General features: G+C 50.2%; 1 protein-coding gene across 1 annotated transcript in view; it reads right to left on the bottom strand.

Annotated features, from left to right (window-relative positions):
* DDC (dopa decarboxylase) overlaps positions 1-15516 on the bottom strand; it is an 82259-nt gene that overhangs the window by 20771 nt on the left and 45972 nt on the right. The window contains exons 9-10 of the mRNA XM_032430527.1: positions 11477-11571; positions 6793-6860 (exon numbers count right to left, since the gene is read on the bottom strand). Of these exons, the coding sequence (XP_032286418.1) occupies positions 6793-6860; positions 11477-11571 (163 nt within the window). The remainder of the gene's footprint in view (positions 1-6792; positions 6861-11476; positions 11572-15516) is intronic.

A 15516-nucleotide genomic window follows, 5' to 3' on the forward strand; every position in this document is an offset into this window, starting at 1 on the left:
AGAATAAGAGTTTTATGGTTTCCATTGTAATCCTTATACTTTTACTTCCTTACGTCTCTTACTCCAGAGGCCAGGAGAGCAAGAACTGAACAGAACATGAATTATAAGAGTCCTTATCCTTCCCTGATCTTAAAGGGAGTGCTTCTAATATGTCACCGTTAAGAATAGGCTTACTGTAGTTTTTTGGTAGATATCTTTCATCAGAATAAGAAAGTTCTCTCTGTTCCTATTTTACTAAAATTTTTGTTTGGCGCGGTGTAGAATTTTACCCGATGCTTTTTCTGCATCTACTATGATGATGATTCTCTTCCCCTTGACTCTTCACACAGCAAATGACATTTAAAAACCTTCTAATATTTTTAAAACACCCCGCATACCTGGAATAAACCCACCTGGGGCATGATATACAGTCTTTTTTTCCCTTAAACATCATGGAATTTCATATGCTAATATTTGACTTAGAGATTCCGTATTTAAATTTGTGAGCAAAACAAACTTTGTTTTTCTTTCTTGCTTTTCTTTTCTTTCTCCGTAGCTTTTTTTCCCTCAGCTTCTCATCCGGTTTTGGAATCCAAGGTACCCGAACTTCATGACATGAGAGCCGGTGTGTGTCCTCCTTGCTGTTCTCTGTGAAGTACACTCATGCTCAGACTGATAAATGCCTTGACAACTTGGTAGAGTTTGCTGTTGGGGGAATTTGGAACCTCCCATTGAGGGAAAAATTTAACTTTTGGCGAATAATAATTTCATTATAAGTATACTGAATATAGCTATATTAAAAAGAGCTCTATATAATCACCTTTAATAGCTGTAAGATTTTTTCAGTTTATTTATTTAGTCTGTTTATTCTGGAGTTAGTTTTGTTGCATGTGGACACTGTTGGGCATGATGTTTGACAGGGTTGTAGAAGGAAGGCTACTTAAACAGACAGATGCGCACGGGCACGCGCACCCACCTGCACACACGTGTGTGCGGGCACACTCAGAAATGGCCCCACAGCCGTGACTTACCTCATGCAGAATGGGCCTCGTGGTGAGGACAGTGTCTCCCTGACTCCAGACACACTCCTGAGGGACGGTCCTGGGGGCTGAGGGGAGGGGACTCCTGCGTTTGGGGGAATCTACATTGTCTTTCTCTAAGCCTACAACACTGTGTGAGGCTCACAAAATGAGGGCTCGTGTTACGTCCTGGTGCCGGCAACAGAGGAAAGCATTCAGGATGGGAAAGAGCCCTGGGACCGAAGTGCAAAGAAACCAAAAAGATACACAGAAAACTGTGCATTAATGCTTATAAAACAAGTTCTAGCATCCAATCTTGCCATAACAGAGTGATCAACCATCTTCCCAAGAAACTGAACTTCAAAAGAAATCCAGTATAACAGAAAAGTGCAAAAGCTATAAAACTGCTTGGGATAAAATTTAAATTTTATTTGGAAAAAGGCACCGAGCCTCTTTTTAAAGGTGGAGTAAAACACGCCCTTGGCGTTGTGTGGAATCTGAGGCTTTCTTTGGAGAAAATCTGATGTTAAACAGACACTGAGGTCTGAGCAGAATGGCTCATATTTACAAGATTCAAATGAATAATAAAAAACTTATGAACAGAATAATGAAATCATTATGAAATGTAGTTACTATGCTTATAATGATTGCAAGTTTTTGAAACTCCAATTATCTTGTCCATTTCAATATTTAGAGAAAATAACCAATATGTTCACTTTAAATTACAGACTAACCATTGGTAAAATTTCATTACACAAAAGAGAGACCCTTCTGATTTTAAGGAATACAAAACAGCCAGTGAGAACAAAAAAAAACAACAACACATTTATATCTTGTTGTATTAGCAAAAATTTAAATACATCTATAAAAAATTCGGAATTTAGGATTATTTGTTTATTTTCAACTCTTAGGGGTCTAAAGGGATGCCTATTCTTTCTGAAACCCGGTTTTTACAAGTGTCTTCTTACCTTTATCCTAATGTGTTGACACCCCATTTTACCGCAATAACCTCCTAGAATAGCAAAACCTAAGTATTTGAGTCCACGGGTATTTGGGACAGTGCAAAGAAGCCTCTGAGTATATTCTCAACCCTCATTCTCTGCGTACTGCCTGGCGCCACGTTTCAAGGTATCGCCTTTTCTTACGTTGCCCACGAACACGCAGGGCCCCCCCCAAGCCCCCATACCCCAGGAGCTGGAGTGAGCATGCCCGGGGGACCCACAGCTCAGGCGGGCAAACAGAGGAGGGAGGCTGCAATCCCTCCCTTCCTCTCTAGCCTATTGCTGTCCATGCCCGGGCTCAAATCCAGGATTTTCAGTAGTCAGAAAGTGAAACCAATTGACAGCTTGAACAAAGTGAAAACACAATGCGGCCTGATTTTGCCTCATTCCCACCAAAAAACAGCTCCCGTTCTCCAATTTCTTCTGCATCCATCCAGAACAATTCTAATGGGCTCCATGCTTTTTCTTGTGTATGTGTTTATAAAATGCGTATCGATTTTCGTGCATGTATTCTTTTTTTTTTTTTTTAAGATTCTATTTACTTATTTGAGAGAGAGAGAGCCAGGGGGAGCGGCAGGCTGAGGGAGAAGCAGACTCCTCAATGAGCAAAGAGCCTGATGTGGGGCTGGATCCCAGGACCCCAGGTTGAAGGCAGATGTTTCACCGACTGAGCCACCCAGGCACCCTCATGCATGTATTCTTAATTTGCATCCTGTGAGATTCATAATTCTCTATCTGATTCTTTTTACTCAGTATTAAGGGGTTTTTGTGTGTGTGTGTTGTTTTTTTAGAGAGAGAGAGAGTGAGAGCACGATTCAGGGGGGAGGGGCAGAGGGAGGGGGAGAAGGAGAATCCTAAGCAGGTCCATGCCCAGCACGGAGCCCAAAGCGGGGCTCGATCCCATAACCCTGAGGTCATGACCTGAGCCAAAATCAAGAGTCGGATGCCCAACTGACTGAGCCACTCAGGCGCCCCTACTCAGCATTAGCTTTTAAAACTTCACCACATTGCCATTAAACATTTGTGGCTCTGGCCTGGAGAGCTGTGTGCCCGTAAGCAGAACCCGTTGCTTCATCCATAAAATAGGGATGACCATTCCTGCACCAGCTCAGCTGCCATGCAGGTATAATCCTTAAAGTGTGTGTGCTCCAGGAGCCTGGCGCTCACCTGTGCACAAGACCAGGCTGGCCCCAGTACTGAGTGCGGAGGCCAGAGGGGCTGTGCCGGGCGGGAAGACACATGTCCCACCCAGGCCTGCTCAGTCCCACACCGTTGACCTACAGAAACGGTGCTGTAAGGGCTCGCATTACTTAGTGAGACATTAAAGAGCTGCATGTATCTGTAAAAACACCCATTTTAAATGTGGAGAGCTGATTTAAAACAAATTAATTCCATGTGGACCACCTGAACGATTTTCAGCAGCTCCCACCTGCGTTCACCGTTGCGCACACATCTGTCTCAGGGCCTTTGCATGGATGGTCCCCCCCCCACACACACACACCAACCCCAGCCCAGGTATGTGACTGCTTGGTCTACCACCTCACATGGCCTTTTGTCAAATGCCCTGTCACCAAATAGGCTTTCTGTGACCTTTCCGTCTGCAGCAACCAGGCAGTGAATGAATGGGACCATGGAGTCGTCTCCCCGACATAGTCCCCCTACCTTCCAGCTCCTGGCCATCCCCCCTCCCCCACCAAGCTTCTCACCTGAACCTCTGCCCTCTCTCTTCCCAAGCCCTTCCCCTGCTGGACCTCAATCTACATTGGTCTATATTTGATTTTATTTAGTTTTTTGTTTTGCTTTGGCTCTATGTCATTTACTGGAAACTCTGTCCCAAGGCTGGGACCCCTAGAGCCCAGGGACAATACCACTCTGGTCTCAGCTCCATGGTGCTCAAAATTAAATGCTTTCCAACGAAATCATGACCTTTCCTCTTCCTTGGTGTTCTTGGTTTGGACGGGGCTGCCCCCAACCTGGATGCTGTCCTGCCCACACCTCCACTGTGCCGTCCCTGGTGGGGGGCGGATGGCTGTGGGGAAGGGCCCTCTGCAAGCAAGACGATGTTAAACATCATCCCTGCCAAAAGGAGAGAGCAACTTCTTTGTAGGAAACAACAGCAACAACGAAGACACAAAAAACAAAACAAAAAAAACAACAGGGAGGGGGGCTTGGGTATAGTGAGATCAAAATAAAACCTAAGTTTGATAAGAATCAAATAAGCTAATCAGGAAGTACTGGCATAATCTAGGTTGTATGTAGGGTTTAAAATAAGCTGACCCGGTTTAAATCCCCTAAATGTCAGCCTTATGGTTTTATCTCGTAATTTCTTGGGAGCACCATTATGCGCTGAATTGTGTCCCCTTCCCAAAATTCATAGGCTGGAGCCCTAACCCCCAGGACCTCAGAATGTGACTGCATGTGGACACGGGGTCTTTAAAGAGGCAAAATGATTTAAAAGGAGGTTAATGCCTGGGCCCTGATCCAATGTGACCGGCGTGTGACCAGTGTCCTTACAAGAAGAGGACCCAGAAGGGACACAGCCGTCCGCACGCCACGCAGAGGCGTCCGCAGAAACCAGCACTGCCCGCACCTTGGTCTCTGGCGTCCAGCCTCCAGAGTCATGAGGAAATAAGTCTCTGTCTTTGTCCCAGAGGCCCTAGCCCAGCACCTGAAGAAGCTGACAGCAACCGTTTTCATGTTGAAATGCAAACCCTTCAACACCAGATGCCGTCAACCAATATTCTGTGTTTACGAAATCGCGGGATGAACCCTGGGGTTTGGGGGAGGATGGATTTCCCCACATGCGTGAAATCACCTCGAAATCTTGGACAGCTATTCTGTCCAGGACCCCAGCAGCTCAGGACCCAGAAAGCATATCCTCTATCCCAATTCAAACTTTGACTCATGCCTTCGGCCTTTCGAATCCACAGGTGGGCAGGCAGCCCCTCAAGCACTGACTCCCCGTCTTCCCCCCGGTCGCAATGACTCCCCATCTTCCCCCTGGTCCCCCATACTGATTGCCCTTCTCTAGGGGCAAAATTGCAAACACCGGGGTTTGCCCTGACATTTAACATGGAATTTTATTCGGCACGGAATAAGCCTCACCTCTGTTCTTCTCCTGTGACATGGCCCCACCCCTGTCTCCCTGCGTCTCTCCCACAGGTCACCTCCACGGCAGCCCCGGTCACACCACGCCCTGTGACGGCTCAGACCCTTCTCCCCCACACCACGTCCTCTCTCGTCCTTAACCGATGCACTGGCTTTTTGGACCCAAGGACAGGAGGCCACGTTTTTGTATTCATCCTTATCATATCTCAATGTCTGATCACAGATCGTGGCCCCAAATGCTTGACCCTGAGACCGAGACCTGAGCTGAGATCAAGAGTCAAGACGCTTAACTGAGTGAGCCCCCCAGACGCCCCTAAACATCTATGTGTGATAGGATTATTTTGCCCAGGTAAGGAGTGAAATGTCTGGGCGCACCATGAGCCCCTCTGGCCACCACCGCCCAGCAGCCCTCCTGGTCCCCATCGCTTCACCCCCGACAACCCTCCAGGCTGTTTGGGTGGCTTTCTTGGCCTGACACCTCACTGGCCGCTAAGGACCCTGTGGGCTCCCCCATCAGCTCACACTGAGGCCACTACCCTTCCCCAAACAGAGGCGGCAGAGCCCCTTCTAGGCTCTGCACCAGCTCCGTGCCCAGGACCCACGATCTGGCCAAATACACCAGCAGAACAGAATTATATTTCAGTCTCAGTTAAAGCTCAAAAAAAGGGGCTTTCTGACACCCTGCTTGAGTTATTCTTCAAGCGTCCCACCTTAAATAAAATAGACAAACGTAGCCACGAGAATACAAAAGAACACTGACGTTGATAAAGGCTATAGCTTGTACAGATCCTTACTAGTACTTCGGACAGAGCTCAGTCTGGAATGCTCATATCCACAGGGGCTTGAAAATCACATACCAAAGTTTGGGTCAAAGGCTGACAAAAAAAGAACTGATCTGAACTTATTTTTTAGTAAAGCACTGAAAATGTGATTTTATCTTTGGACAAAATAGTTAAAGAGAGCCCGGATGACTCAGTAAACCAGGAGAACAGACTTTGGGTGGGGTGGGTGAGAACTGCTTTCTTCACCCCTCCAAGGTGAAAAACCATTCATTCAATTACACACCGAACGATTTTGCACCAAATTCATGCAAAGCGCCCCGGTCTTAAGGTTGATTAACCTCTTTCTTCCTGTAATGAATGTAGCAGAACCAATTTCCACTCTTCCCACACCACTCCCAGCATCCACGCGATGGAATATCATCCACTTAAATTTCTGAATTCTTTTTCTTGCCCTAAATATAAACCAATGTAATTATGGCTCTGCTATTAAGAATTTTCAGGAACTTTGTGGGAAATAGGATTACTCTTATTTTTCCTTAGCAAATGCTTTTAAGCCCTGAGGGTTAGATGCATTAAACACCTAAGAATGGAAACACAGAAACCACCGAATTAGAAAGATGCCTGCAATTTCCTTGCGTTGTTTTTGCTAATGCTAGCGAGCTTTCTGTATTACCCTTGGCTTCTTGTGCAGCCACGTTGCCATACCGTGTTCTGGTCCACAGGGTACTATAGGGTAAGATCTAGCAAGAATCCCACCCATGGCTCAGAAGGGAGGCAAGCAGTACGCGGGGGAGGTCCGCGTCCTCCAGCGATAGCATCCTCCCCTGCCGGGCTTCTTCTCTAGAAAGCCACTCTTGTCAACTGCAGTGGGGGCACGGACATCCAGCCATCGGGGAAACTCACCACATGGCAGAGCAGTCAAAATTCACCAACAGCCATTTGTGGGGATTGAAGTTAAATGAATCTGCAAACTGCCAAGGAACAGTAATGACAAGAAGAAGACATTTCAGTTACGAGTGTCTAGTCGTAAAATGAGACTCCACACACAATAGTTAACAACTTGTTTTCTCAAGTGCAAGACCACGTGGAGGGGACGTCACTGAGGCCGTGGGGCTTGGGGCGCAAGGGCAGTTGGGAAGGTCCGGGCTCTGAAACTCCCTTGGGCAGCCACCTGACCTCTGTACCTCTTTGTACTCATTTTCAAGGGAGAAGAACGCGTCGTAGTTCACGAACACATGGAGCTGATAACAGCTGATTCTGGGCTGAAGCACAAAGCAAGGGTTTGATCCCAGCTCAACAGCTTACTCAGTGTGGACCAGAATGGGAATGGCTGCTTTAGGGAGAAATCCTGGTATCACAGCCAGGAACCCCTCAGCCCAGCTCCTGACACGGAGTACACTCTCCAGGTGGAAGGCTCTGCCGTGACTATTGCTGATGTGAGGTGGTTAAGATTTGCAGGTGGTAAGCCAGCCGGGGGTGGAGGGGTGGTTCCAGGGACCACAGTGATGGCTACTGAGTCCCAGGAGCTTGTGCTGAGGCGGGAAGATCTGACCAGAGAGCAGTCGTCAGGATGCAATGTGAAAACAAGCACTGGGTCACTGCTCAGAGGAGGAGGTTGACTCTCTGGGTCGGGCTGGGGTGCCTGCAGAGGGGCACCCCGCAGAAATTGAGCATGCAGGCCCCCTGGCCCCCTGGCGGTCCTTGGGATGCAATGCCAGGCCCCTAGGAGACATCCAGAAAGTTCGTCTGAAGAGTGGAATGAAGAATCTCGTTTTTTTTACAATGGAAAGAGGCGCAGGCTTTGGACAAAGAGCCCCAGATTTTGGCCTTAGGGCTCCCACTGCCTGGCTGCGGGCCCTCAGTGGGATGATTCTATGAATTTATAAATGAGGGACTGGAATGAGCTAATCTAGAACCTTCCTGTTAACACTCCCTTTTATTTCTGGGTTAATCCTTATTTTGGTGTAGGGCTATCACATTCAAAGCAAGGGGATACATTTTGAGGACCTTGGATAATTCAAAACATGCGGAACCCCAACATGCAATTCAAGGGCGACCCCAAGAGAAGACAAAGAGAGTTGTTGTCCCCCCCTGAGGAGATGCCTGCTCCCAGCAGCAACAGGGACACGGCTCACGGTTCTGGGGGCTCTCCTGCTCTGAAGCCACGTGAGCCCCTACTCATTTTTTTTATTACTTTATTTTTTTTATTATGTTATGATAATCCTCATACATTACATCATTAGTTTTTGATGTAGTGTTCCATGATTCATTGTTTGCATATAACACCCAGTGCTCCATGCAGAACGTGCCCTCTTTAATACCCATCACCGGGCTAACCTACCTTCCCACCCCTCTCCCCTCTAGAACCCACCCCTACTCATTTTTAATTGGGAAAATTCACAGTTCTACCTTTCCTTGTAAAATGAGACGTCATCAATATTTTAGGTCATACACTTTCAAATTTGCATAGTCTGGAGTCGTATAACATGTATCTACCTTTCAAACTCTTAGACTCTTTGGAATAATCCAAATTTGAATTCACGTGTACTGTGTAGGAAATTGTACTGATCTGGCCTATGAAATACTTTCTGCCGGCACCTTCCTCAAAACTCACGAACTAGCAAAGTTCTCAGAATACACGTATCATCCCAAGCAGTGGGAGGGTGAAAACGTCATACTTAACCTACAGTAATTGGGATCACCCCAATTTTTATTTAATGGGTTGGCTCTTTTACTAACGCTAGTGCAATAATCAACAACTCTTCCCACATTACCTAAGCGTTTTCTTCTTTATTTTTAAAGATCATATCCAAGTTCATTGCACGCCTATCAGTAACGGGCTCCCTTCCTGGAAGACAATGGGAAGCAACTGCCAAAAACAGGCGTAAGCTCATCGATTTGAGGGGCCGCCATATTTCCAAGCAGAAAATAAGATTTCAACGACTTGAGACCGGCCGAGGAGGGCCCTGGGCGTTTTCACTGCGCTATCCTAAGTGGTGCATTCTTGCATTCTTCAAAATGCATGTCCAGGTTTATCCTCTGGATGCTGAACAGGAGCTGCGTCCTGCTGGAGGCCCAGGGGTGCAGTCACGGATGGGCGCCCCACCACCAGCCACCAGGGAGACATCTGCTGGACTGACGGCAACCTCGAGTGTTAACCCGCTCTGGGGGGAGCAGATTCATTTCCTTCCACGTTTCGATAAAAGCAATTTTGAGAAAGAGACGGGAAACGACAACACGTTTCATTTGTCGATAAAAGGAGACAAAAGGTGAAAGAAGAGTTTTGTTTGCCGAGAATTTTATTAGCTCCCTTCCCGGGGGGGTGGGGGGGGGGTGGTGCTGGCGTGTTTAATCATCTTTCATTACCCAACTGCTGTGTGCTCTTTCCTGCTGGCAGAGAAAAGAGTTCTTATCTCTGCGCTAGGGACGGGGCAGGATATTGCAGCCCCCTTATCAGACCAGCTGAGCAGCAAGGCCCTCGCCCCGCAAGGAACAATGCGGGAGACATGGAAATGACTCAGTGTCAGGCATGAAAATCCTGTCTGCTGCAGATACCATCATGCTCCAGCGCCCAGCGCTGCGGTGGCCCGATAGTCACCCCCTATGAAAGCCGAAACCCCGGGGTCCTGGGATCACGGGGAGGAGGAGAGTAGTAGCGGCAAGAGATTGTGCAATCCTTAACCTGATACTTAGAAAGACCAGATCCTGGGGACAGGCACACAAATCCCCGATGAGCGCTCTGCCCTCCATCCCCGAGGTGCAGGGGGACCCTCCCAGTCATATGCATTACCTCAGTATAACGTACAATATATAATGTATAGCGACAGGAGGCGTCTCTATGGTAGAGAGGTTTATTTTTTCGTAACACCCACAAACCCGGCTACTGGCAGTGAACTTCACAACGTGGGGTGCTAGCTTGCTTAGCAGAACTTCTCACACACCACCACAACCCCTTCCCTCATATTTACGGGGGCCTTTGGAGGCCCCGCATATCAGCCCCTCCCCAGCACTGAGCTGAGGTCTGGAGCATATTCGGGGATCCATAAGTGATTATGGAGGGAGTGAGTAAATGAATGCACAGACATGATGGAGATATGAACCCGAATGCTACTTCAGTCACCAGCAACCAGGGGGTATTCTTTCCGAAGACGGGAATATTTGTATTCTACACCCGACACCCACTTTTCTGGTATTACGGCATTATGAGGATCCAAATTAGCAATTAGCAAATTAATTGGCAGCATGACAGGAGAGCGGAGAGAGGTTCTCAGGGACAGGCTCTGCAGCCGTGGTGAAAGATAATAAAGGGATCCAACTCATTCACGGGACTCACTGTGTGCCTGATGCTGTTTTTAAGTGCTTTAAACATGATTAACTCCGGATACTTAGAGCAACCCCTCAAAGGAGATACCATTACTAAATCCACTTTGTGAGGTTTGGAGAGGCCACTAACCTACCCCCAGGGACACAGCTAGTCCCTGGGTAGAGCATTCAAACAGTTACTAAATGCCAATGACCATGCCCTTAATCCCTCCCTGCACCTCGTGTGGCCCGGGATCTCATGAAACCCTTGCCTCTGGGCATAAAGTCAGGACCGAGGCTCTTCTGACTCACTATCTCCTTCCCTTGGACTCGCTGCAAAGTCTGTCTCTCTGGACCCTTTATTGTGTCTGCAGCTAAGTTCCTGGCTGGAGGAACATCCTACTTGAGCCTGAAATGACACATCAGGGCACCCCCATAGTGTCCTCTCTCTGCATTAAGTCTGCACCACATTACCCTCTGTGGCCCTGTGGAGAAGCAGAGTATTTGATCGATAGTTTTGATGACTATTTCTCAAAAGCAGCAGGTGTTTCCGTGGGCATTATAGGCCACGGTTTCCAAATTCCGAAAGTGGTATAGGACATTTAAATGCACCCATGGCTGCTCGTTCAATATCTGTTAAAGTAATACCCTGCTCAGGTGCATGGTCAGACCATGCTATCACACTGAACCAGATCAAATAAAATTGCAGGTTGCCTTTATCCATGACCTCTTGATCTGAAAGGCATTAAGATTTTATTTTCTTCCTAAAGATTTCCCCACAGTTTCAGAAGCTAAAATTTATCCTACCATGAGAACTCTGCCCAGGATTCGTGCAGACAGAAAAAGAGCTGCAAACGTCAAGTGTACTTCCAGAAGACAGGTCGTATGACTGGGCAGATTCTCAACCCCCCTTATAAGGAAATCTGATTTCTGATAATCACAGACTTTGTTTGAAAAGAAGTTGCTGAAACAAACCACAGCAGTGACAAATGGAATGCCACAGCCTTGTAAGGAGAAGTCACTGATAACATAACACTTTTTAAACAGTGATCTTATTAAAGAGAGGGGCGCCTTGGTGGCTCAGTGGGTTAAGCGGCCGACTCTGGGTGTCGGCTCAGATCATGATCTCAGGACCGTGAGAGGGAGCCCCATCAGGCTCCACACTCAGCGAGGAGTCTGCTTGTGGATTCTCTCTCCCTCTGCCTCTGCCCCTCCCCCGCCAAAATAAATAAATAATGCATCTATTTAAAAAAAGGATCTTATTAAAGATAAAGAGCACACCCACCTCTACTCCATTCAGAAGATGCCGGAACTCGGGGCAGATGAAGGAGCTACCCGCGTAAGCAGCATCGATGTGCAGCCACATGTCCTCCTTGGTACCTGAAATCCAGAGGTGACTGGTAAGCTCCCCAGTGGATGCCCCGTTCACAGCAGCCTGACAACTGCCTCATCCCATCCAGTGCTCTTACTGCATACTGACCATCAACAGCATTTCTTGGCCCCGTCCCGGACCCTAACAGGCTCCTCGGGTCTGAAGGCAATGAAGCTGAGGGCAGAGGTCATGAGCTGGCCCCAGACGGAGCTAACACAGACCAGGTGCTCAGGGATTGTGTAGAAGATGAGGAAAATGGGATCAGCTGCCCTGCTTGATTCTTGAAGGTCGATGCTCATGCTCTAAGGGGCCATAGTGCACTATCCCTCGGGGCTCCTCACACACACACCTCATTCCAGTTATACCACCTTTCTCGCCCTTCCTCCATCTCACCCACTGGGAATTTGCTCCCGATTCTCCTGGCTAACCCATCCTAATGTCCTTCCCCACAAACTCCTTGGGGAACGGTGGGGTATGCAGCCCAGGGACCTCTATCCCCCCCGCCCCACACCATCTGGACACGAAGCGTACTCGTTTGTTTCATGCTACCCGCAATCATCCTAAGCTCCTTGGTGAATATGATTTCTGTTTTCCAACCTTGCCAGAATCGCCTGGCAGGAAGGGACCACGTCTTCCTCGCCAGGTGGAAGAGGGTACTGATTAAATGCGCTCCCTCGGTTGAGACTATCTGGGTTCCTCCCCTGCCTCCAAGCACCCAGCAGATGTATGGCCTTATGTCCCTTCAAGCTCATTCTTCCTCACAGGCAAATGGACATAAAAAGAGCACCTGGAACCTAAGGGAGACAAGACCAGGTCCAAGGTTTGTGAGAAATATGTGCGAGCATCGTGATGAGTCCCTCCCTGTGTTCTGGGCACTTAGCCCATCATCCAATCCATAACCACGAAAGGCTGGGGCATCTTGATGGGGAGCAGATGTCCTGTCCTACCAGAACTGGGTCAGGGAAGCACCTGGAGGGCTCAGTCAGCCCCTGGCACGTGCATTTGTGACAACTGACAGATGCAAGCTTCACCTTTCCGCGTGTGGTGCTCGCTAATCACACAGGATGCCGTGAGGAGTGACGAGTCATTCTGAGCTCTGCCGATAAAAGCTCTAAGAGGCTTTTCAAAGCCTTGATTCTGTTTGAACTTCAGGATTGGAGGGATCAAAGCTCTCGGTTGGATCCAGACCAAATGTCTTCTGAGCACATGCAATACGGCCCCAGAGGGTCAGGGTGTGGTTGGGGTCTGAGCACCCGGAAGCGTGTTTCATGGGCAGACGCTGTGTGGGCACCGCAGGGCCCCACACGATGCAGCTGGGAGCTGGCGAGAGCACAGGGCCTATGGGAGACGTGGGATTTCTGCTTCGAGACCACAGCTCACCCACGCGTGTCCCTGCCCGTGGTCCTACCCCTGTAGAGCTCTCCTGCTCAAGCTCCAGATGCTGTGCAGCAGGTAGAAACCTCAGGTGCACTTCGAGGACAGACAGCAAACCGCAGGTGCAGGCTGTCCTCTCCATGGGGCCGCCGGTCAGGAAACTTCGTTTTCTGTTAGAGGCACATTGGGGGAGTCTGGGGCTCCAATGTCTCTGTCCGGTTCAGAACTGTCGAGGGAAGGGGTGAGGCAGAGCAGGACCCCGGGGGGCCTGCACAGGCAGACGAGTCAGGAAGGACGCAAGCCATGAAGGCAGGAGCAAGGGGAGCAGGTTCCAGAAGCAGCAGACAGGGCTCTCTTTTCCTCACTCAGCCATCATCCTTGTGAGAGGAATGTTTGCTACAACCCATCCCGGAATGTATGGGAAACCCGGAGAGGGGCAGTGGGGAGGAAAGACAGGGAGGGGGTACCCGGGAGGGAAGGGAAGGAGATGCACCAGGGGAAGGTGTGCAGTGGGGACTTAACTTTACTCCAGAAGAGCACTGACCTTTGCCCTCAGCTCCAGGGAGGTGACCTCTAGCCCCTGGAGTGCCCTGCCTGATAGGAGTCCTTTCTTGCCTGGGTCTTTGACCCCCAGATGGTGCATCGGTATGACTTATGATGGCAGCTTTGGGCCATATTCGTTCTGACTTCTGCAGGAACTAGGGACGGGAGGGATTAGCTGGACCCTCCCAGAGGAACTGGAGACCGTAGGAGAGCCAGGTGGGCGGCGTGTGACTGAGCCCCAAACTCTGGTGCTATAGGCTCGGTGAGCTTAAGTGGCAGGGGGTGTCCCACTCTGTGTGTGTTGTCATCATAATTCGGGGGGAGCTAGCCATCCACATGATTTCGAGGGAGGAGACAAGAGTTTGGTCCCTTCCCACATTCGGCCCGCACCTCTCCTCCCTGCAACAAACCATACCCATGAGAGCCTTTCAGGGAGTTCTCTAAGTCTTTCTGACGGATTATTGAACCTGAGGGTGGTTTTGAAAGGTGTTGGAAGTGAGGGCAGTCTTTGAGGGGCTGGGATCCCTCTGTCCTTCCTGTGTCATCAGGCGTACCCCCCCACCATCCCAGTGTCGCTGGGCAGGGCTTTGGCTGCCCTGTGAACCCTGCTCCCCTTCTGCTCTCCCCGGGACCCCACCCCCGCTCCCCACTGTCACACCTCCCACCCGTCACCTTCAACTCCCTGCTTTCTGCATCTCCTCCTCTCCCCAGTAAAAAACCTGCTGGACACCTCCACTGATCCAGCCAAGGGGGCCACGTGAGACCAAGTCTCTCTCTGGCGAGTCATTTTAAAAGGAACCAAGAAGAAAACATCTTTCCTAAAGCAGAGGTTTGGGGAAAACGATCTTCTGACACATACCGTCTTTGTCAAATCACGGTGGATGAATAACCGACTGAATTGTTCTGGTGGTTTATTCCAATCATACCACAGAACAAGGTTAGCCCGGGATCCCAGAGCAGCCCTGGGTGAATGCTAAGTATCTGGTGACAGTCAGGGGGATGGTGTCAGAGGAGGGCGAGGAAACAGAAAGGTGCTGGTATTACTGACACTCAGTAACAGCGTCATCAGTGGTAAATTGTCAAAATTACCCTCACGTATGCGCTGTGGCAGTGAGCAGCAGGGCCTGGCCCTGGCACGACCCCCCGATCCGGGGAGCAGAGGATGCTCCAGGACCGCCGGACAGCCTGAGCTGGGCCCCCGATTCCCCAGGGCGCTGTGAGCACCAGCTGCCTCCCCTGGGCCGTCAGCTGCCTGGGCCGCATGGGCTCTGCCCTGCCGAGGAGCTCCGGCCCCGTAAATCCGAGAGTCCTGGGCATGAGCTCTGCCAGCCCCCGCCAGGGACATCCAGTTCCCAGCCTGACATCTGAGCCAGAGGGGCGCCCAGCGGGCTCGGCCTGGCACACCAGGGTCTGCAGCTCACGGGGCCAACGCCATGGCCGCGGGCCTGAGCCAGTCGGTTGCGTCCCTTGTCCCAGCCCTGGACTCTGCACCACTGACCTCAGCCCACTGCTCACAGAAACGTCTGCCGCCGGACACACGTTGCGCAGGGAAACCCTTGTGAACGGGCACATCCACGCCCACAGCCCCTGGGCACGGCCGGTCCCTGGCACGCCTGCCTCCACCCTGGGTCTCCACGATTTCTGTGCAGGAACTCACCCTCTAAAGAGCCCTGTGAGGGAAGGACTGACATTCGACCACTGCACCTGACAGATGGGGACGCGAAGCTTGGGACGGGAGGGCCCACAGCCTGAAGTGGCGAGGCTTGGCCGCTGCACGGGTGGGCTGTGACCAGATTGGGCCCGGCCACACTGCCCGAGTGTGCGCACAGGTGGGTCCCCGTTAGGAGAGGCGGGGGTAACGCACACGGGCCGGGGAGGGGAGCGGCACCCACAGGTGGCGTGCTGTCCAGCACAAGCCACAGAGATGTGATCTGAGGGCCTGAACAGCCTCCATGGGACCCCAGACCGCCCCGATGAGCAGCCCCACGCTCCTGGGGCAGTGGGTATGCCCCGAGGACAGGGGAAGGGGGTCAGGA

This window comes from Phoca vitulina, unplaced genomic scaffold (genome assembly GCF_004348235.1).
Source record: "Phoca vitulina isolate PV1807 unplaced genomic scaffold, GSC_HSeal_1.0 scaffold44, whole genome shotgun sequence".
Taxonomy (NCBI): domain Eukaryota; kingdom Metazoa; phylum Chordata; class Mammalia; order Carnivora; family Phocidae; genus Phoca; species Phoca vitulina.